Here is a 23,647-nt window from a genome sequence, read left to right as displayed (position 1 = left end):
GTAACTGATACTGACAGTACCATTATGGTGGGCATAATATAGGCACTAATGGGATCTGGCGCTGTTACCTGCTTGGTACCTAAAGTGGCGAATGGGTAGGTACAGACGGTGGGACTGAGCCTCACAGTACTGGACCGGGGTGCTTATGCTTGCCCTCTTTGTCCCTAGCAGAGCATACCGAAGCCCTTTCAGAGCCATGTCTCTCCCTCAAGTTCGGGGGCTTTCCATCTCTGCCTGTACCGGAGAAATCCTGACTCAACAGTACTGAGCCGAGAGGTCGAGGCTTTGGAGACCACAGATTTTTCATGGGAACTAAGCTTTTTCATAGCAGGCTCCTTCAGATGAGAATCCATACTCCTCTTTCAGGAAGCCTTCTCAGAAGCCTCCAGTGACCTCTCTTTCTTAGGGGAAACCTGCACCAAGGTGGAAGGAGAGCCGGATCAGTCCAGAGACAAATGTAAGGGATGGGGGTGAGGTTCGTGACCTAAGTCAGATGCTGGTTAAAGTGAGCACATCATCAACAACAGTCTGAGCTTAGTCTCCCTATTTTTTTGTGCCCCCAATTTGAGGGCTAGGCAAAAATCGCACTTCTAGGAGACATGGGACTCCCCAATCAACAGACTCACTTAGATTGGCCATCACTCACAAGCGTAGTTTCTCGGCAGGAGTGGCAGCCTTTGAAGCCTGGCAAGCCAGGCATACCCTGCCAGAAAGACAATGCTCCCCAACAAGAAAGAGAGAGAAGGGAGAAAACCCCACCCCAAAACCCTATCGTCTCAGTACTACTAGCAACTAACTAATCTTAACAACCCACCATAACAAGAATACAAACTAGCCAAAGCATGCTCAAGGTGGGCACCTAGAGGTGTCTCAGGCCGAAAAAGTAGAGAAGGAACTAGGGCAGTTTGCCCACGCATCCCTATATAAGCTCTGTGTCCGACACAAAGAGGCACAGGACACTGTTAGTAAAAAATTAAAAAAAAATAAATCTGTGATCAAGGGCTCAAAGGGGCACATGGGCACATGCAGTGGAGCACACTCAGGGACACTACTCAAAGAGGAATTTTATTTTCCCCCTAATCAGCTGAACACGTTATAAACACAATATAAATATTTTGTCTTTTTAAGTATATGAATACTAGATCACACTGTTGCTGTCTACATGTCTTCTGCCTAGAAGCTGACACCCTGATCACTCAGGATGATACTGTTACTCTAGAAAGTTAAGTGTACTATTTATACATTTGGCAGCCAAACGCTCTTCACTACATAGCAGAATTGTATCGCCAAAACCTATCATTTTGAAACTGCCATCTGAATTTAGACAAATGGTAAAGGCAGATATTCTAAAAAAACTTTAGTGCTTTTTGAAAGAAAACGAAGAAAAAAAAAAAAAAAGAAAAATCTCTGCAGATCCAGCTTGTGCCATTACTTATATCATGGTTGGGTAGCTGGATAAAAAGGGAGCACACATTCAATTTTCCTGATTAATGGAAAAATGAGGCTGCTTCAGGTGTGAATTCTGACGTTCCTTAGACTACTTTGTTCTAATGAATAATGTTGAATTAATTTTCATTTTTGCTGGCAGTGCTGTTTTAGCCACATAGCTCCTAGGACAGAGGTCGGCAACCTTTCAGAAGTGGTGTGCCGAGTCTTCATTTATTCATTTTAATTTAAGGTTTTGCGTGCCGGTCATACATTTTAACGTTTTTTAGATGGTCTCTCTCTATAAGTCTATATAACTAAACTACTGTTGTATGTAAAGTAAACAAGGTTTTCAAAATGTTTAAGAAGCTCCATTTAAAATTAAATTAAAATGCTGATCTTACGCCGCCGGCCTCCTCAGCCCGCTGTTGGCCTGGGGTTCTGTTCACCTACGCCAGCAGCGGCCTGAGCGGGGCCTGTGGCCGGGACCTTGGCTGGCAAGGGGCCAGCAGCCAGAACCCCAAGCTGGCAGCGGGCTGAGCAGGGCCGGTGGCCGGGACCCCAGACCCCACTCAGCCCACTGCCGGTCTGGGGTTCCGGCCCTGTTCACATAGAGTGGGTACCTACCTTCTCCCTGGTTCTGGCCCATTCTCTTCCTCTCTCTCTGCACTGAGCTGAGGGTGGGGGTGCACTGAGCACAGGGCTGGGGGTGAAGGAGCAGGCTGGGAGTTGGGGTGCAGGGTCTAGCCAGGAGCTAGAATGAGGGAGGGGGCTCAGGGTTGGGGCAGGTTTGGGTGTGGAGCGCCTACCTGGGGAGCTCCCATTTGGTGTGAGGGATGCAGGTGAGAATGTGGGGGAGGTGCAGGAGCTCCCGTTTGGTCCTCAGGGTGGGGGGGGGTGTGGATGTCGTGAGGGGGTGCAAGAGTCAGGGCAGGGTGTGCAGGAGTCAGGGCAGAGGGCTGGGGGCATGTGAGGGGGGTGCAGGAGTCAGGGCAGAGGGGGGGTGCAGTGGGCTGGGGTGTGAGGGGGCTGCAGGGGTCAGGGCAGAGGGATGGGAGGTGGGCTGGGATTAAGGGTGTGCTCCCAGCCCCCTGCCCTGAACGGCTCGCAGCAGGGGACTGGAGGGATACGTCCTGATTCCACACACACCCCCTCTCAAGCCCCCACTCCTGCCTCTTCTCCGCCTCCTTCTCAGTCTGAGCATTGAGGGCGCTGGGGCTACTCTTCTCCCCCACCCCTCCTCACAAGGGCCATCGGCGGCAGGGAGGGAGAGGAGGTGGGGCACGACGCAGCACACTAGGGGAAGAGGCGGGGGAGGGGGAAGCTTGGCTGCCGGTGGAGCCTGCCCTACAGCAGCAGCCGGCAGGACCAAGCTTGCTTCTGCCCCCTGCCCTTGCCAGAGAGAACGGTAGGCTGGGGGCGGAGAAGAGCGGGCTGAGCTGGCCGGATTTTTAATTTGAACCATACAGCTTTCCCACAATGCTTATTTGCTCAATGAAATTTAAAGCTGTGGGACAGCTTGAAGCTGTTCTCAAAACATTTTATACCAAACCAGTGCTACTGTAGTAATAAACAACTTTATCTCTGTATTCTACAGTGTGATATTGCCTTAAAATGGCAAAAGGTAAGGTAATACAATAGAGGTTAAAAAGTGAATTGCACTAAGATCTGAATTTAGTGGATCTTTACCCTTCAGAGGGTATCTGAGGTATAACTCAGATCTTGCATTTACGAGAATCTCAGATATCTTATGTGATCGTTTCATTAACCTGCAGTAACACTAACACAGTGGGCGCCTAGCATTTCCAGACATCTAGATATAGAATAGAGAAAAGAGTATCCTCAAACTGTATTTTTAAATGTATCTGATCTAGTATGACTTACTTTGTACTACTTGTACTCCATTTGCTTTGGAAAAATAAAAAACCTAAGAGTAAAAACACAGATAGGCCTTTCCAGAATATTGGTTCTCTCTCTTCCATTCAAGTAATAGATTTATGAAAAAAGGACCTCAAGTCTATACATTTCAAGAGATTTTTAGACACTAGATACTGAATACAGTTGAATCTCAGTGTTCTCATAAGTTTTACTGCACATCACTTTCATAATATTTCTAGCACTCATTTAAATGTTGTCAATTTTTCTCATTCAACCAACACACAGCCTGCTCCATCTAGATCTGGGGCTAAAAAAAGGTTAACCTATTTGTTCTGCTCTCGAAATTCTAAGACCAGATCCTGAAGCATTAGGTCCAGAATTCAACACATTTCCAACTATTACTGAAAGAGCACTCTGTAAAAATTCAATGAAGAATACATTGGTTATTTCCTCTGATTTGGAATCTGAAGTCACAATTCAGAAGATTATTATGAGCGCACTCTATGAGGGTATATCTGAAGAACATTTGATAGATTACATATATGACCCCACCCTCTTATGAAATCTAGAGAACTGCTTACATTACACAGCCTTCAGTCCATCCATCCTACACAAACTTTCTTCAAGTTTTGAAATTAAGTTCCCATTTATTCACAACACTGAATCCAACAAATAGGACAGCAATTTGACAGATGCACAATTTCTGAAACTCCAATACAGTTTCAAGAATATTTAAAAAAGCTGAATTGGGAGCTATCATGCCCGTCTGCTTACCAACCATTTAAAATGGTCATTTTAATTCATCAAGGAGAGTAATGGAATTAGACTAAAAATTAGGAGAGAACACATTCAATTCCAAATGACATTTTTCTTTATTCTATCTCTAAACTTCATGACAGTGTTTTCTTGTTATGAAGCACCTGCCCTACCGCAGAAATACAAGGTTCTTATGAGGGTAAAAAGAGGGAACTGGTGGTTGCCAAGCAGAAAGGGCATTTTCCAGACCTTTGTGAAAATCATCTGTCTCTCTCAAGAGTTCATAAAAGACTCACTTCTTCCCTTAAAAGGCCTGAAGATTTCGAAGGAGACATATACTTCCTGATGCTTTTTGCCTTTCTCCACCATAAATAACAGATCTGACAGAAGAGAGTCTCTGAGCAGGAACATTTTCCTTGAATATAACTTTCAAGTATTAGGAAACATGAACATGAAAACAAAAAACACCACACTGTTTTAGAATCCTTCTAAACATTAAAGCAATCACTAGACTGGGAGCTGCCCAAAAAATTTCAAAATTCTAGAGAGAAATTCACAGAGCTATTCCTTACTCCAGACTGAAAGCTTTGAAACTGACTCCAGTATTCTGCAGAGAAAGATGCTAACCCTATAGTTGGTAAAGCCCTACTGCAAGAGAAAATTCTTCCACTACTCTGAAGTAGATAACTGAACGTTACAAAAAAGCCTTGCAGTAAAATGTCAAAGTGAAAAGGGTGGAAGGAAAAAATGTTTCCACTGTACTGATCATTAATGAGGAATGGTAATATTTAGTGCACCATGTAAATATTAAATTATCTATTAAAAATCACCTTTAAGTGTATGCTGTCTTGTAAAACTAATATTTTTAAAATGTCAAGTGGAATGCTAAGTACAATTATTAAAAAAAATATTTCCAAGACAAGCGTTTATCAAGTTAAACACATTCAGTCATAATTTTTATTATACCAGTGACTGGTCTACTTGTTTTTGTCACAACGAAATAGGAAAGGCTAACCGTTTTCAAAAATGAAGTTTAAAAACAAAAAGTATAAAACATCATCAAAAGTTAAAAAAAAAAACTTACTTTAAGTTATATGGTGATTTTAGTTCTTAATTGACAGTAAAATATTTACCAACCTTTATTTATTTATTTTTAAGTATAAGGATACGTGTAGAGTTCCATATATCTGGATTTTGCCATACTTTGTCTGGTATAAACCTGTTGAATTCCAGCTCTAAGGTCATCCCATATCTGGTCAAGACCAATCTGTTTAAGTCCATGTGGGTTCTGACTCCTATTCGACGACATGTTGTATTTCCTGTAAAGTCTTCCAGAGTAGAAGTCTAAGATCTGGCTATTCCTCCATCAGATTCACAAGTAAAGTAACATTCCAAATTCAGTGACTAAAAAAGATGTTCTTTACATATGAAGAATGATATCCTCTTGCAAGATAACCTACCAAAAAAAAGTAATTAGTTAATAACATTCAGTGACATCAGATTTAATTTCATCAGCTGCTAGAACAAAAGATATGCCATCAAGTCATCCAAAAGTGAACATTACATATTTAGAGTGCTGTCTGCTAATAATATCACCAAAGTACCTGCTCTTTTACAACAGAACATGCTAATCAGGAGATTATTATTTTCAAACATTCCTAAGCTTGCATGGTGCTTTATAAACAAATACAACAAACAAACAACAGCTCTTGCAGCCTAAATTCACAAAAAAGAAGGCAGTGACAAAGAGAGGTGAGGTCAAAGTATAATGAAAAATTTCTGAGTGATGTGCATGTTTTAGGAACTTTGTATATTTTTGCAGCTTTTTATGACCTGCCATGCATTTGATAGCTATTTTGGGTGTCATATTTGAAACCCAAACCAAGAATGACTACAATTTATGTACAACAAATCCTCAATTTTAAATATATAAGTAGAAGAGCAATGATTTTACTGTGTGCCTTCCGTATCACTTCAGCTGTATTCATTAAAATAAGAATTTGGAAGACAACTATACTGTTAAACTGCCAAAATATTGAATATTTTAGGAGTCATCAGTATACATGATTGCTGCAGATGGATATTAAAGATCTTTGTAACATTCATTATTAGTTCTCTGTAATGAATGCAAGGTACACACCAAACCATGAAAGGTCCACAAGCCCATTTTATTTTTTCAGACAGTAACAGAAATAACATTTCTGGAGGTTAACCTATGAGAAATGATCTCTGGCCTCTGGTTAGTAATTTCTCCCAGCCATTCATTACACCCAGGATAGACACAGTATAGAAGGCTTTATTTCTTACATATGATGTAGGACAATTGGATATGAATTTTTAATTCTGAATTTAAGTGATCCAGAATGAAGGTCTTAAAAATAAACGGCTGCTGAACATATTATTTGCATATGATCCAGAATAATACTGTATAGTAATATAGTTAATACCTGAAATTAGAAGGACATTTAAAAAAAACACCTATATAAAGAAATATCCATATAGGACATATTTTCTGAAAGTAGCATATACAATTCCCTAGAAATTATCCACTCCTCCACAGAGCTTCTTAGCTGCGTGGCAACTGACAATAATAGACTAGTATGCTGAAGTGAACAAGTAAAATAAATAAAGCTAGCTTGTTTTACTTTCTGACATCCAGGTACCAAAATGAAACAGTTGGTGTAAGGAGGTTAACAGATGTTGATGACAAGAATAAAAAAAAATCTAAATTGGAGGATATGAACAAGTCCACACCAATTACTTATACTTAGCTTCTTTCTTAGATAAAGTGATGATGATGATGATAAAGACTCCAAAGAGAAAAAAAATACAGTTGTACATGCACGACTTTTCTGAATATCTATACTTAGATTTCAAGCCCTTGGAATCAGTCATGGCAAGGAAAAACTACTATGTAGTATAGCGGAAAGAGTAATATCTATAATACTTCTGAACTTATTTTCACAGTGCTGTACACTGTATCAGCCCCATTTTGCAAATAAGGAAACTGAGGCATGGGATTTATAGTGACTTGCCCAAAGCAACAATTCAGCAAGGCAATGACAGAGCTGGAATTAGAGATCTGACATTCTTGGATTCCAGTCCCGTGTTTAGTCCACCAGAACACGCTGCCTTTCCAAGAAAACACACACTGCCAGTTCAAAACCAAAGGCTCAATTTTCTAAAGTCTATAGGACTTCTCACACTGGTAAGCACTGTTATCAGCAATGTGTAGAAGATCAGTCTTGAACTGTCAGTCAGCGTCCTTTCTTGAAAAGACTGGATGCTCTGCTGGACCGAGTTTGAGACTAGGAACAAGGAACTATAACCCTAGCTCAGCCACTAACTTGCTGCGTAGCTTTGGCACACAGAATCTAGATTCCAGCCATACCTTCCTCCAGCACTGACTACACCTCCTAGTCATGCTAATGAACTGGTAAAGCAATTCCCAATGCATCCCTTGGTACATGTCAAGGATGCAATGAAACCATCTCATTCTGCGTGGCATATATCCAGAACAGTTTTTCAGAATACAACGTATATTGTCTGCTGCACTACCCAAAACTTAACACACACAACTGCAGAAGAGTCCTATGAGATAAAGTTCCATAATATTCTGCCAAAGTAAACTCATAACCTTGATTAACATGAGCAAGAGACAAAAAACAAAAGGAAAAAAAAGGTTGATCAGACACTATCTGGAATTATGATCCTGATGGCTCAAAATGGGTAACCGAAGATAATGAATTTGCACTTTAGGAGCATGATCCTCCATTAATGACATCAATACAAGTTTTGACTTTAGCATTTATGGCATAGCCTCAGGCCAACACAGCACTTTTTATTAGAAGCATTATCTATTCATTTCCATGGACCTCTATCACAACAACTTCAGCTTGGCTCAATACGTACCCCCTGCCAAGAATCTGTTTCAAATAGTGGAACAAACAAAACAAACATTTAGTGAAGTTTCTCAGTCAGTTTCTTGCCACAACTTTACGTGAAGCAAGGGAGCAATGGTGGCAACCTTCATGTGGTCTTCCCTGGTAAGTACCTTTTAATTTATGTGTATGAACTAATGCCACCACTTTGTAGACTGATAATTATTCATTGACTTCTCAGTCAAAATAGCAACTTTTTCAAGAGCTACACTAATTGACTTTTGGGCTAGTTCATTTGTCTATGCAAACGCACTGAATGTTCAGGGCCTATCTTGTTCAAAGGTTGATGTCATCGCAAGGCTACTGATGGACAACATAATCAACGTCCTGGTGCTGCAAGAAACACACATTGCAGAAGGCAGCTCGGTACATCTCAAAATACCAGGATACATCCTTCTCTTCCACCAAAACCATCCAGAACATGGAATGGCCACCTGTATCAGGCCAAAATTAAAAATCATAGCCAATGCACTACCAACAACAGATGACAATTTCACAATTGGTATCCAAGTCAGTGAGCTGACAATATATAACACGTGTAAGCTACCCAATCAGCAGTGACCTTTACCAACCCTATCAAAATCACAACACCCACCTGCACAGTTTGGCAATTTTAACTGCCACCATCCAACATGGGGCTATTCAATGAACGACAGCATAGGCAAATGGCTCACTGAGTGTGCACTGGCTCAGTACCTCTTGATGCAAAACAAAAAAAAGTGTACCTTCTGCTCAGCCCGATGGAAGAAAGAACACAGACCTGATTTATGGACTCTAGTGGATCACAACTCATTGCATTTTGAACTGTCCTGGACCCCTTCCCACACAGTCAGCACAAGCCAGTGGCGGTATAATTGGCCTCAAACTCATTACCAGTGTACCGGTTCCATGCTGGTACCTGAGATGGGTGGACTGCCTGGATTTCTCCACCACCATTAAAAAAACAAAAAAAAACAAAAAAACAAAAAATCAAACCATTAGTAGCATACCTCCAAAGCCTTAAAACTTCAACCTCTTCACAAAGCTTATTATTAAAGCCACAAAGAAGACTATCTTCCATGGTTACAGGAACTTCTTTATGCCATGCTGGAGCCCAGACCGCAAAACTCTCCTAAGGGAGTATTAAGCTTCTGGTGACCCAAACATAGCCACTGTTCTCTTGGAATCACTGGATTCTACACAACAATGATGGACAGAGATGATGGAGGCCACAGACTTCACAAACTCAAGTCATAGCATGGGTCATTCTGTGGAGGTGGAGCAGCACCATCAAACGCACATACTTTTCAAGTCTCTGCTAACAGCACTGCCAGCCTCCTACTAAGAAATTCTAAGATGTCTGTAAGCCAACTGAGAGGAAAAATAGCTCTTAAGGAATCCTGTGCACAAAGCGCCCCTTCTACAAGTCTGTGTCAATCCTTTACAAGAGCCAAGATTGATGTTGCCATTTCTACCACCAAAGCAGGAAAAGCAGCTTTCACTGACGACATTCTTCCAGACTTCCTTGAATACCTCAGTCCAAAAAGGGCACAACTAGAGGGCAGCACTATCCACAGAACTCATCAACACCAACCAATTCCCAACATCTTAGAGATGATCAAAGGTCATCGCCCTTTTCAAACCAGAAAAGATGTCAAATGATCCACAAGCTACCACCTTATTTCCCTCCTCTGTACAACATACAAAGTACTGGAGCAGGTAAGCCTGGTGAGGCTGACCATCATCATGGAGACCACAACCCCTATGCCCCCGAACAGGTTTTAGGGCAGGGCGAATGCTGTGACCAATTGCTTACACTGACTGCATATCGAGGCCAGCTTTCAATGGAAGCTTGAAAAGGACGCAGCTTTTATCGACTGGTCATCAGCCTATAACACTGTCCGGCACAAGGGCCTACTGCTGAAACTATCCAATCTGCTTCTGTGTGACCAGACTCACTAGGTCAATGCTTTTGGAAAGAAAGCATTATGTGCCATCGTGGAAGTCAGGCTAGCAAAAAGCAGAGTCTGCACAATGGCCTCTCAAATAGGGATCAGCATTATCACCATCAATTTTTAAAAACACACACAATGTGCCCAAAATGAAATGTTGCAAGTTAATTTATGCCGACGACCTGGAACTAATGACATAGGCCACAGTACTCAAAGAAGCAAAAGACGCCTTTAATACTGATCTGAAGAGGATGGAAAATTCGGTACTGGCAGCTCAAACCCAATCCACCAAAACTGATGTCATCAGCTTTCCATCTCAGCAATTCTGAAGCTAAGAGGATGCTTAACAAACTTCTGCAGCAAGAAAATTGCCCACGATCCTAACTCCCACTACCTACGGGTCACTCTCCATCACAGTCTTACCTGTCAACATCTGAAGCAGGTGAGCCATAAAACGAAGAGTTGCATCAATATCACCCAAAAGCTAGTCAGGGGTTGTGATGACTGAATATTATGAACAGCAACATTGTCTTTAGTAGAAGCTCACTCAGAAACTTGTCAATATCCAAGTAATTGCGGCTCTAGGACTTGTAACTTGCATTCTGCTGTCCAATCCTCACAAACATCCTTCCTCCAACCATCCGGCGAGAGATGGGAACATTGCGAGAGTACAAGAAAGCTCTCACTAACCAAAATCTCCCACTGAATGACAACCTCATTCATTCACCTTACATTCTCCTTAAGTCTTGCCAACCATTCTGGGCAGCTAGAGAAGCTCTTCTGTCACCCACTTCAACCCAGAAGATACCTGGTGGATGCAATGGGCAGGCTCTGAAGTAAACAGCAAGCACCTCACAGATTATACCAAAGTAGAATTGCCTGGTTTCTTGCTCCACAGGAGACTGTGGACAACCATAAACTGTATCACAATGTTACATGGAAAACGATCACACTTGATGCACAAATGGAGAATTAAGGATTCTCCACAGTGCAAATATATAGACTCCAAACCACTGAACAAACTGTGAACAGTGCCCCAACCCCACACTGAGCCAACGGGAACAGACCAATCACTGTGGGCCCAGGAGGCCATGCCCCTGCTGCGCATGCTCCTGGTGGAAAGGACAGATAAAAGGAGACAGCCCCAGCTCAGTCTGGGCTGGTTGAGGAGGAAGGACACAAGTCGCAAGCTCCAGCAGAGAAACCAGAGACTCCCCAAACGGTGGGAACCATAGACTCAGAATAAGTTGCAAGAAACCAAATGACAGAGAGATTGACAGGGATGCTGAGCCACTGCCAGCTGGGGAGATGACGAGATGCAGCTTGTGGTAGGAAGTGACCCAGGGAATTAAGCCGATGCTTAATCCCATAATGGGGAATTTCCCAATTTCATAGTGCTCTGGGTCAGAACCTAGTGGAGCGGAGTGGGCCCTGGTTCCCCTACCCTCCCTTGCCACTAGGAGGGTGGCTACTGTATATTTGCTCTGCCCCGCCCAGAGAGTCAGAACTCCCAGTGGCTGTTTGCCTGCCCCAGCCAGGAGGCTCAGGGGACGTAGACTGTTTTGTTTGTTCTTCCTCGCCAGGGGTCCTGCAAACACTGAGGACCATCCCTCAAGGAGTCCAGATGACTGTGTGACGGGGTGTACCAACCCCGCACTGGGCCAACAGGGGTGGCCCCCCTCAACAAACAGGGCCCCCCGTCATACCCCATCTTTTAATTTTCAAGAGGTATAGCAAAGGTGCACTCTGCATCTCCTAAACTCCTCAAATGGATCTCCAAGTTTTCTATTAACTTGAACGAAAAAGAACATGAAGCAAGAGAGGAAGCACAGTGCTTAATATGTACCAGCATTTATTCACCAAGGAGCCAGTGAAAATCCTCAAACTCAAAACTATAATCTCAGCACACATGGTGCAGCAGTATCAACAACACAAAACCAATTAAACAAAGTTAAAAATTATTCTGCTATAGCTATGCTGACATAACTCACCCAGATGGACACAACTGTGAAATCAAAGGGTATGCTTATACCGCAATAAAAGACCTGGTCTGGGTCAATTGACTCTGGCTTACAGGGCTTGGATTGAGGGGCTAAAAATTGTGTAGGTGTTGGTGCTCAGGCTGGAGCCTGGGCTCTGAGACCCCACAAGGGGGAAGGGTGTGACAGCCTGGGCTCCAGCCCAAGTCCAAAAGTCTACACCCCAATATTTAGCTCCGCGAGCCTGGGCTCTGAGAATTGGTGCCACGGGTTTTTTATTGCAGTGTAGATGTATCCAAAGTGACTTTACTCCAGAATAATTACTCCACTTCCAAAGGCTGCAAAGATCCCTTTGCTACTCCTAAGAAGTGATGAGACATACCAAATTTCTTGGTGACTGTAATCTCCCTTTATTTCCCATTAGCTAGTATTATACTGTACATTAATAACTTTATGCAGCAGCACAACAATTTCCTGCATCACATTTTTCTAATGCCACCTTATTTTTTCCCCCGCATCCAAAGAGTGGCAAACTGAGACCTAGTAAAATTCTTGTCATTAACGCTGGTGCCAATACCATGGAGAAATCTACTGCTTGAATTTTAAAGTAATAATAGAACTACTCTATATAACAACATTCCTGCTAAAACTCTGGAAACTCCATATCTGAAGGGGAAAGGGCAGAAAAGTAGAGAAGATTCCCTTCCTTTATACTAAAATAATATTAAAACTATGTCTTGCACGATAACACAGAAACAGTTACAAAATACTATATTATTTTAAATCCAGTCAATAAAAATTTGCTTTCAACTAAAAGCCAGTAGAGAATGCTACATCTCTTTTAGAAATTCAGGTTGCGAAGAAATGGATGTGCATATTTATGAAGCTTATAAAAACACCAATATTTATCCATCAATACCAATCAACTATAAAATGTGCTACTGTAATTCAAAACAATGGTGCTTTATAAAACATTTCCATGAGATATTTCTTTATTAAAAATATATTTTACAGGCATGGTGCCAACGTACATACACCCATTCATTTCCAAAATCAATTTCTAAAGTTGAGTAAACTACAATTCTATTATTTTAAATGCTCAACTCTTATGTACTAACAAGCAGGTGTTTTCTGACCCCAACAATCACTTGTAGTTCTTGGGTAAAAATTTCAAACATGCTTAATTGACTTAGGACTCTACGTCACTTTTTCAAAAAAGTAATGTAATCAGGCACTTTTCAAAAGTTTAACCCTTGCCTAATTTCAACCCATAGAAAGAGAATACTCTTCTATCACTCCTAGAACAAGGTGCAGCAAAGTATCAGATTTCACTGTGCCAAAAAGCAGTAAAATATTATGAAAAAATCAAATTTCACTACATATTACACCATACATTCAGAAATCTCATATGCTTTGAATACTAGTAATGAAGTTTAAATCTTGGCAGAGTCATTACATATTATTTTACAGATTAAGATCAGAACTCCATTTTTCATATTTTGCCAACATATCACAAAATACTGAACTTACTGAATTTTTCTAAAAATGAATATGATTCTCAGTATCACAAATACAGTACATGCTTGTAAGGGTATGTAAGCAGTTGTCAGTCCTTGGCAGAATCTGGTTCACTCACCCTACTCGCTGGACAGCTGCTGCAATCATATCAGGCCTTTGGCGGTCATCGCAAAAAGCGAAGCCGAAGCCAAACCAAAAAAGGAATAAGGCTTAATACAGCCAGAGTCCAAAAATGCAAAATGAGATTCTTGCAGTTCAATTCCAATAGTTAGACAAGAGGCACCTTTTTCTAATAAGTCCCTCCCACCCTAAAAACAGTCTTTAACACCTCAGTCAAACCCTGCTCCCTCAGACCAGAGATTTAGCTATAATCCCTAGTGAGTGAAGGCACCTGTTAAATTTAAAATTACCTGCCCTGATGAGCAACATATCACCACTAAACAAAGGCAACTGTCTAAACACCCTATCACAGAGATCAGTAAGTAAGCATACCACATAAATACAAGCACGTATGCTCACAAGAGCAACGGGAACACTAGACATATATACTGCAGACATACTGTATAATGCTATCAGGATAGGTGCGTGCCCCAACAGAAGTATTATGATTTGGTCTATGACACTAGCCTACTGTAATCTGGACCAGCCTTTAAGAGGCCTGAACCACATAGCAGATTTTAGAAACAACTCAGGCTGCTACATGTTCTAGCTCAGGGGTCTCAAGCTCAAGTGACCACGAGGGCCACATGAGGACTAGTAGCTCCAACTAGTTTTAAAATAAGTCCAGCTGAACTAACCTTAAAATATTAAAATTTTCACGGAAAGCTCCCTTACCATAGATTCCTTAGATTTTTACTTTGTACTGTACTTATCTGGGCATATAAAAGAAACCCTTTTCTTGGCATCTGTTGCATATAAAGCAGACTTTGTCTTCTCAGTAATAGACTTAGTATGAAGCAGACAGTTCGAAGCGTATAAAACCAGTTCACTATCCTTCACCTCCGCTCACCAAAGATGGGCAGCATGATTCCCCTCAGATTTCAGTATGTGCAACATAAATGTACATGTGCACACCATAAAACTTTCTTACGAAGCTATATAAATGCCATTAAGGGTGCAACAGTAGACGTTTGGCAATATATGCATGAATGTACAGTAAAGAGTTCAGAAATAATACTATGCCCCTGCTGCACATATCTAACGCTATTTTACGGAAGGGTAACACCTTTGCAAGTTTGTTCAATTGTAATCATTAACATGAAAGAAAAGTGATGTAAGATTATCATTTAAAAACAATCCAAGTATAATTTTCCATATAAAGAAGTTCTGCACAGATTTTTTTTTTCCTCCGCATAAGAATATTACGGGCCAGATATTGAAAGCCTGGCCTCTACAATTTTTGTATCACAAATTTGATGGCATAAAATTCTGGGCACTATTTTCCTCTGTGATGGAGTATATCAGGGCTTCTCTCCCCTAGCTGCTGGCGGTGGCGACACCCTACAGCTCCCTGCTCAGGGAAAACCCACTCAGATTGGGCCACCAACAAGAGGACTCCTCCACACACCTACAGGGGTGAGGAGGATTCATAGATTCCAATGCCAGAAAGCATCATTGTGATCTAATCTGACCTCCTATATAATAAAGGCCACAGAACTTCTCCAAAATAATTCCTAGAACATATCTTTAACAACAACAAAAATCCAATCTCAATTTTAAAATTGTCAGTGTTGAAGAAACAAATATGGCCCTTGATAAATTGTTCCAATGGGTAATTACTCTCACCACTAGGTATTTATATTTTATTTCCAGCCTGAATTTGTCCAGCTTCAAATTCCAGCCATTGGATCATTTTACACCTTTCCGATAGATTGAAGAGATCATTATTAAATATTTATTCCCCACATATAGACTGTAATCAAGTCACCCCTTAGCCTTCTCTTTGTTAGACTCAAAGAACTCAAACAATTTAGCTTATCACTACAAGACATGTTTTCTAATAATTTAATCATTCTTGTAGTTCTTCTGTGAACCCTCTCCAATTTATCAACATCCTTCTTGAATTCTGGGAACCAGAACTGGACAAAGTATTCCAGCAGCAGTCATACCAATGCCAAATAACGGTAAAATAACTCAGTGGTTCTCAACCAGGGGTAAATGTACCCCTAAGGATATGCAGAGGTCTTCCAAGGGGTGCATTTAGATATTTGCCCAGTTTTACAACACTAGCAAAGTCAGTACAAACTAAAATTTCATACAGACAATAACTTGTTTATACTGCTCTATATACTACCCACTGAAACAGAAGTACAATATTTATATTCCAATTGATTTATTTTATATGTTGTAAAAATGAGAAAGTAAGCAATTTTTCAGTAATATGTGCTGTGACACTTTTGTATTTTTATGTTTGATTATGTAAACAACTAGTTTTTAAGTGAGGTGAAATTTGGGGGTATGCAAGACAAATCAGGGGTTTGTCTGAAAGGGGTACTTCCGTAGTCTGAAAAAGTTGAGAGCCACTTAAATAACTTCTTCTCCTACTTGAAAGTCCCCTGCTTACACATCCAATGTTCGCATTAGCTCTTTTGGCCTTAGCTTCACACTGGGAGCTCATATTCAGATGATTATCCACCATGACCCCCAAATCTTTTTCAAAGTCACTGCTTCCCAGAATAGAGTTCACCCACATCCTGTAAGTATGGCCTATATTCTTTTTTCCTAGATGTATAGATTTACATTTAGCTGTATTACAACACAGTTTGCTTGTGCCCAGGCTACCAAGCAATCTACATCATTGACCTATCCTCTACATCATTTATAAATTTTTGTGTCACCTGAAAACTATCAGTGATGATTTTAAGTTTTCTGTAGGTCACTGATAAAAATGTTAAAGAGAGAGAGAGAGAGAGAGAGAGCGCGCGCGCACACGCCTAACCTTTCTGAAGGGCAAACATTTTTAGTGTAGACCTGACCAAAGCAAAATTTCAAAAGAAAAAAGTGTCATCTCTTTACTTTTAGTAATTTTAGACGGTATTTGTAGCAACAGAAGGCAGAACATTTTCAGACAAATCTGATTTTCAAGTTAATCTGTCCCTTTAATTCAAGACCTTGGTTCTTCCTATGTCTGACATATGTTACAAATCACAGGATGCTTTTAACTGAGCCTGTAGGGGTTAGCTTTGCACTTTTTTGCCTACCATGTCTAGCTTTTACATTTAAAGAAGAATGAGGTGCTTTGGGAGAAGAGAGCATATGTGCATTGCAGGTCAAGCCAAAGAGTGAGCATGAGAGAAAGAAGAAAAGCTACGGTGGTCAGAAGGACTTGCAGACCTATTTCATTCAAACCTAGCATAAAGTCTAAATCAAAAACTGAATAAGCTGAACAAAGATAGCAGATATACTGTCCAGAAGGCTTGCTGCAAGACCAAGGCTTGCTGTTGAACTGGCCACGGAGATGCAGCAAAGGAAGGTGAGGGAGGACACAGCCAACAAATGACAAAGATATAGCAATAAGATAGCAGAGCAGGAAAAAAGGCAAACAATTTTTTTTTTTAAGTGAGTCAAGACAATGCAATTTAGCAAGAAGGGCAGCAGCATCATGGAAACCCAGAAATACCGATTTGGGCAGTTCAGAGACTTCACTGCCCCTAGAGTCAAAAATTCTGTTAAGGGTGCTTGCCTTCCTGAAACTTTTCCCCCGCTTTTTTTGAAGATAAGTAACTTTTTTTCCGATAAATCTCAAAACGTCTATTTAAAATGCATTTAATAAATTGGAATACTATGATCCCACAGATCTCTATAGAGCAAAATACCATTTTAGCGTGGCCTGACATTTCACTATAGCTACCACTGTATGTGAAAAACCTCAGCAAAATTAGAAACTAAAGCACAATCTGCTTTTCCCTAAACCCAGAGCACTGCCCACTCCATTTTAGAGAATTTCGCTTACCACAAAGTATGATTTCATATGATGTTTTAGCTACACACTTGAATTTTTAACTGTAATTAACATTCTTTATATAGGCACCCTATTCTTCATCTTATTGTCACCTTAAGGTTAGGTAAACTCTAACTTTTATCAGTTCCTTAAAAACGATGAAATTTTAATCACTGCCATTCAGTTCTGGCCCCAATCTTGTTCTCATGAGCTCACTAATTTTACAGCTTCTTCCACCTTGTTAAATTTCGCAGGACCTCAGCTGATCAAGGCACATCGGCCACATAGACTGCCTATTCAGCTTATAAATATAAAGATAATAGTACATGGATTTGTCTTGCAAGCAGTCTGAAGTTTCTAGATGTCCAAATATATTATTAAATCCTGAAGTGCTTCCTCCTCCTATGTACTCAACCAACATTTCATTCACAGGTGATAAAAACACTGGCATTACAACTAGTATAAAGCTAATGCAGATCACCAAAAGAAATTAGTGATGCTATGTTTGGAAATGAAGTATGTTTTACAGGATTATTATAGTTAATTAACTTCCTATAAATAAAAAATGATCACTCCTGGACTAACTTTCCTTGTTACTCCAGTTTTTTAAAAATAAGCTTATATTTTAAGTTCTATATTTGACTGTCAATTTGACTGTACTGCTTCCAGTTTTAGACATATGCCAAACACAATGACATTTATTGGCAATTTAAAATAATACCATGGAGCAACACTACACCATTTTTAATTCCACACAGTACCACTAACTACCTTAACTCTTGATGCCTAAAAGACAACAGCTACCAGGTGCATAAATACAGACCAGGCATATAATCCTACTCTTCCAGCAAACAGAAAAACCCACTAAAAAAGTTACTGATTCATGAGATTTTTTTCCTCCTGGTTAAACCAAATAGCTTAATTATAATAAACCAAAATTTAACTTTCTGCATTACTCAGAACTTATACCTCTTAAAAATATCATTTGTTCTGTTCTATAAAAGATCAGATGACTATTCCCAACAATTCTTATTTTTAAATTAATCTTTGCTTTCCAACAATTACAACAGCTAACTGCTGCTACACTTTGTCTATACAAAACAGTGCATCGGTTTAACTAAAAAAGTTTATTAATTAATCTAGTAAAACCAAAGCAAACCCTCAATGTCGACACCCTTAAACCTTGCTTGTGTCAAAGTTACAAAGTTAAGCTTGCACCAGAACTGATTTTTTCACTTGATTTACTTAAACAGGTTCGTTTTTGCATTGCACTAGTTATATTAGTAAAGGGATTTTAGGAAGGGTATACTTTCAAGGAAAACAAAGAAATTTGGGAACATGCTTGTAATAAAGAGTAATTTGTGTGGAGAAAATATTTAAAATTGTGAATATTTTGAATTAAGAAGTTGAACAGTTGCCCTGTTTTTTGCCTTCAGCTCACATATTGTTGCGTATGTGTATGATGACATCACTAGCACATAAAGCAGGCTAAGAAATGTATCATTACTAGCAACTCCATCAGCACCATGGAATCCTGAACTATGAACTTTTTATTCTCAAAGAAGTTTCAGGTGTTTAATTTTGTTTGAATGTGTTTCAAGATCTCCCCCCAAATGGTTTCAGATTACAGAGGAGAGGAATTGCTTTTTGGAGGATAAAGGGATTATTTCTGAGTTTCTCTTTAAAAAGCCAGACAACTTATTATTTAGTTTTTGCAGAAATTGGTTATCCTTTTCCTTAATTGGATGCATCCCTTCTCTCCTCTTTCATCACTTCTCTCCTTCATTTTTGCTTCTTTTCAAAACCTTTGTGTTTCAGGGATCTTCCAAAAATCCTTCCCCCTTCTCAGTCTCCCTCTCTCCCTACCCCACAGTCTTTTCTCCAAAATTCATGCATCACAACCACCTCCCTTTTGGTAAATATGGAACATGACTTCCTCCAAAGCTCCTTCAGCTCCTCTGAGGTAGTTACTTAACAGAAAATGAGGAACATGCTTACTTCAGAAGTTAAATAGGCTTCCTTAACAGCATATCGAACCTGTGCTAACAGAAGCAGCAAGGGACTAAGCTTTGTATTATACTTTGATGAGCTACAAAAGAACAATGGATGAGCAGAGCTGCTACTAACACATTTGGTTTGCACATCTCTCTCTCGGTTTGCATGTCTAATCTCACCCAATGTCTTCTCCTCTCTAAGGGAACCACATCTATGCTGCAGCTCCATCCCACAGCACTTTCCCAGCTGTACAAAACTGTGCAGAATTACAATTTCAATTTGCTGCTCCTGCTGGCGCCAATCAGAAAGTACTAAGTTCAAGAGCAGCAACATAGGAACTTTTAGAACACAGGGAGGCAAACCATACAATTCCCAAACCAACTATACCCCAAACCTCAGGTCAATTTCTCCTTAACTCAAACCTCTGCACTTTCCTTCAGCAGATATTCTCCATTGTCATGAGACCACAGAACTGTTCATGAATTTACACACTAAATTTAAATAGCCAAGCAAAACACAGTGAATTAAGCACAGAAGTGTAGCCCTAATACTAAATTCTATTAACATTACTGAAGACCTTATTTCATCATAAAAACACAAGATGAAATAATACATTTTACACCGAAATATACCAGAAGCAACTTAAACTCACAAATAAGATAATTTGAGTTCCGTTAAGGCTGAAATTCTGTCCTTTAGTTCAACCTGCTTCCCTACATTTTCCTGATTTATAGCTGAAATTGACCTTTAGCATTATTTAGTCTCATTTCAGTATAGTTTCATCTTGTAAATTTTATAGATAAGAATTCCTCTGAGTATGAGTTATTATTCCCCTGCTCCTCTCACTTTCTAGGAAGTCACTCTGACCCCTGCTGGGAGTTTCTATATCAGCAACAGAGACTGGAACCAGAAGCAGCAACACACAGAATGATAGAAATGTAGGGCTGGAAGGACCTTGAGTCATTACCAAGTCCAGCACCCTGCACTGTGGTAGGACCAAGTAAACCTAGACCACCACTGACAGGTGTTTGCCCAACAATGTTTTTAAATACTTCCAATGATGGGGATTTCACAACCTCCCTTGGAAGCCTATTTCAGAGATTAACTACCCTTATAGTTGGAAAGTTTTTCCTAGTGTCTAACCTAAATCTCCCTTGCTGCACACTAAAACCCATTACTTCTTGTCCTATCTTCCGTGAACAAAGAACAACTGATCACCATCTTCTTCATACTAGCCCTTAACGTATTTGAAAACTTATCAGGATAATCCACAGTCATCTTTTCTCAAGATTAAACATGCCTAGTTTTTTTTAATCTTTCCTCAGAGGTCAGGTTTTTTAAATATTTTACCATTTTTGTTCCTCTCCTCTGGACTCTCTCCAATTTGTCCACCTCTTTCCTAAAGTGTGGCGCCCAGAACAGAACACAGACTCCAGCTGAGACAACCCTAATGCCAAGTAGAGCAGGACAATTATCTTGCTAGTGTTAAGGGTTTTCGTTCTGGAGTGTATTTTTTGCATCTCCACCACACTGCTGACTCATATTCATTTTGTGATCCACTATAACTCCAAGTTCCTTTTCAGCAATATTACCATCTAGCCAGTTATTCCCAATTGTGTATTGTGCATTTAATTTTTGTTTCCTAAGGGCACTGGGAACTTAGATCATCATACCTACATCTCCAAGGGATGTGAGAAATCCAAACCCCTGAGAGATGTATCTACGCTGACCTAATGCCCAATATGGGGGAGACAGAAGAATTCTTCCATCAACCTTGCTATCTCCTCTTAGGATATGTCTTCACTACCAGCCAGATCGGCGGGCAGCGATCGATCCAGCAGGGACTGATTTATTGTGTCTAGTCTAGACGTGATAAATCGATCCCCGAGTGCTCTCCCATCAACTTCTGTACTCCAGCTCGGCAAGAGGCGTAGGCAGAGTTGATGGGGGAGTGGCAGCAGTTGACTCACCGCGGTGAAGACACCACGGTAAGTCGATATAAGTCCATCGACTTCAGCTACATTATCCACGTAGCTGAAGTTGCGTAATTTAGATCAATCTCTCCCCAGTTAGACAGGCCTGAGGGATATAGATTACCTATACTAGTGGGAGAACCCCACCCTTCAGTGTGGGCAGCATCTACACTTAAACTATTACAGCACCACAACTGCTACACTGGAACTATGCCACTGTAGCGCTTTAAGTGTAGGCATGTGCTAACTTAAGTACTTCGCACTTGTCTTTAATGAATTTCATCTTGTTGAATTCAGACCAATTCTCCAATTCATCAAGGTCATTCTGAATCTAATCCATAGCACCTGTAATCCTGTCCAGTTTGGGGACATCTGCAAATTTTAAAGCACACTCTCCACTCCATTATCCAAGATAATAATGAAAATATTTAACAGTACAAGATCCAGGACTGACCCCTGCAGAAAATCATTGAACTACTCTTTGAGTATAGTCTTTCAACCAGTTGTGCAGCTATTTTAGAGTAATTTCATCTACACCACATTTTCCTAGTTTGCTTATGAGAATATCATGTGGGACTTTGTCAAATGCCTTCCTAAAACCGAGATATAAAAATCTAGACATGCCACGTGCAAATATATTTTTGTGGCTGCTGTGCCTCCCTAGTTGCAACAGTATCAACAGCCCTAATAACTATAGAAGGAAAGAGAGAATGAGCACCTCTTCCCACTCTCTCTAGAAAAATGGTAGCAGCAGGCCAGAGGAAGAAGCCTCCCATAATTCCCCAAATCCAATAGCAGTCTATTGCTCACCATGCCCCTCACTTTGTATGAAAGTGAGGTCAGTTATTTCAACTTGAATTTCTCACACACTAAGGTAGTGTTAATGACAGCAACTTTGACACAAGGACAAGTAGCACTGTATAAACCATTACTACTGCAGGTGTACATATGTTTAATTAAAAAGCAGATCCAAGAGTGATGTTTTCAATTAATCTTGGAATAAAATGTACAACTGGGAAGATATTAAGATTAAATATGTTTCAATCCTTTACTTTTAGTATGAGATTTAAAAGTGTCACCAGGCTACACCGATCCCACATGACCATCTAACAGTGAACCTTCTGACTCTGACAATCCTTCCAAAAGCAGAATAATCAAAAGGGAAGATGAGGGAGATGGGGAAAGTAATGCAATTCTGTCCCAGGTTCTGAAAATAACAAATAAGAATTATGTTGCTAACTTGAGAAAAGAAGGATGGTGCTGAGGTTGAGGTACAATACTAGGTACTGACAGATCCAAGAGATCCATGGCTCTGCCACAAACTTCCTATGCCACAGTTACCTAATCTGTAAAATAGGGTTAATATTTTCCTAACCTCAAAGGTATAGTAATTCAGGTTTGTAAACCCTTCAAGATTCTCAAATAGAACACACTATAGATGCAGAATGTATTATACTAAAAATACAGTGTAGAATCTAAATGAAATTTATAATGCAGCTTCTTTGGATTTTTTAAAAATGTTTGTAGAAGACAAATAAAATTGTGTTTCTAAAACACTGACAAGCTGACCATTCTATTTTTTTTTTAAAGAAAGAAAAATATGGCAAAGAATTTGACCATCTTATGAAACAATATTGCCCCCCACACACACCAGTGCCGGAGATAGTCCAGACATATTATAATGCTACATTAAATGGTATTACGAAAAGCCTGATACAGATATGTTGTCTCACTTCTGTACTAGTGCCATTGTAGCTCCACCAGTGGGAGCCCTGGTGCAGACTGACCTTGGCAGTTTCACCTCCATGTAATTTAATGCTCCTCACAGCAAATCTAGGCTGCACCGCAGTAAACACATCAGTAGCCAATCTACATTAGTTCTCCCAATGGAGATGCAACAATCATAGTGAAACATCTGACAAAAAATGCTAGTGTAGACAAACTCAATAGCTTTCTCTCTCATTTCTTAAGCTATTTCCTTTTCTTTCTTGCCTTCATTAGAAGTTCTCTTGTAATAAATGCAAAAAACATAGCAGTCACTGTGGCTGATTAAAAATACATCCTATACAATCCCTATATAACACGAGACTACAACTTTTAGCAAAGCTTGCAATTAGTTATTGGCAGGGCTGGCTCAAATCACCATTTGCTTCAATTTACCTCATCTTTAAAATTCAGTAACTGTGGCAACTAACAGTGTTTTGCCCCTGCCACAGCCCTAGGCTGGCACAAGGTTGTCTTTCTGAAACTGGCTTACACATTTTTACAGTGCAGTCAGGACCCCCATAACTAAGTTTATTACTGGTTTCAT

The 23,647-nt window shown here is 40.2% G+C and overlaps 1 protein-coding gene across 4 annotated transcripts in view; it reads right to left on the bottom strand.

Annotated features, from left to right (window-relative positions):
• The window catches only part of CUL1 (cullin 1), a 120,809-nt gene that overhangs the window by 62,599 nt on the left and 34,563 nt on the right, over positions 1–23,647 (bottom strand). For all 4 annotated transcript variants that reach the window (XM_039524355.1, XM_039524356.1, XM_039524357.1 and 1 more), the window contains exon 2: positions 5,229–5,515. In XM_039524355.1, the coding sequence (XP_039380289.1) occupies positions 5,229–5,368 (140 nt within the window). In that variant the 5' untranslated portion in view covers positions 5,369–5,515. The remainder of the gene's footprint in view (positions 1–5,228; positions 5,516–23,647) is intronic.

This window comes from Mauremys reevesii, linkage group 2 (assembly GCF_016161935.1).
Source record: "Mauremys reevesii isolate NIE-2019 linkage group 2, ASM1616193v1, whole genome shotgun sequence".
Taxonomy (NCBI): Eukaryota; Metazoa; Chordata; order Testudines; family Geoemydidae; genus Mauremys; species Mauremys reevesii.
This window is presented reverse-complemented; position numbering and strand designations above follow the sequence as displayed.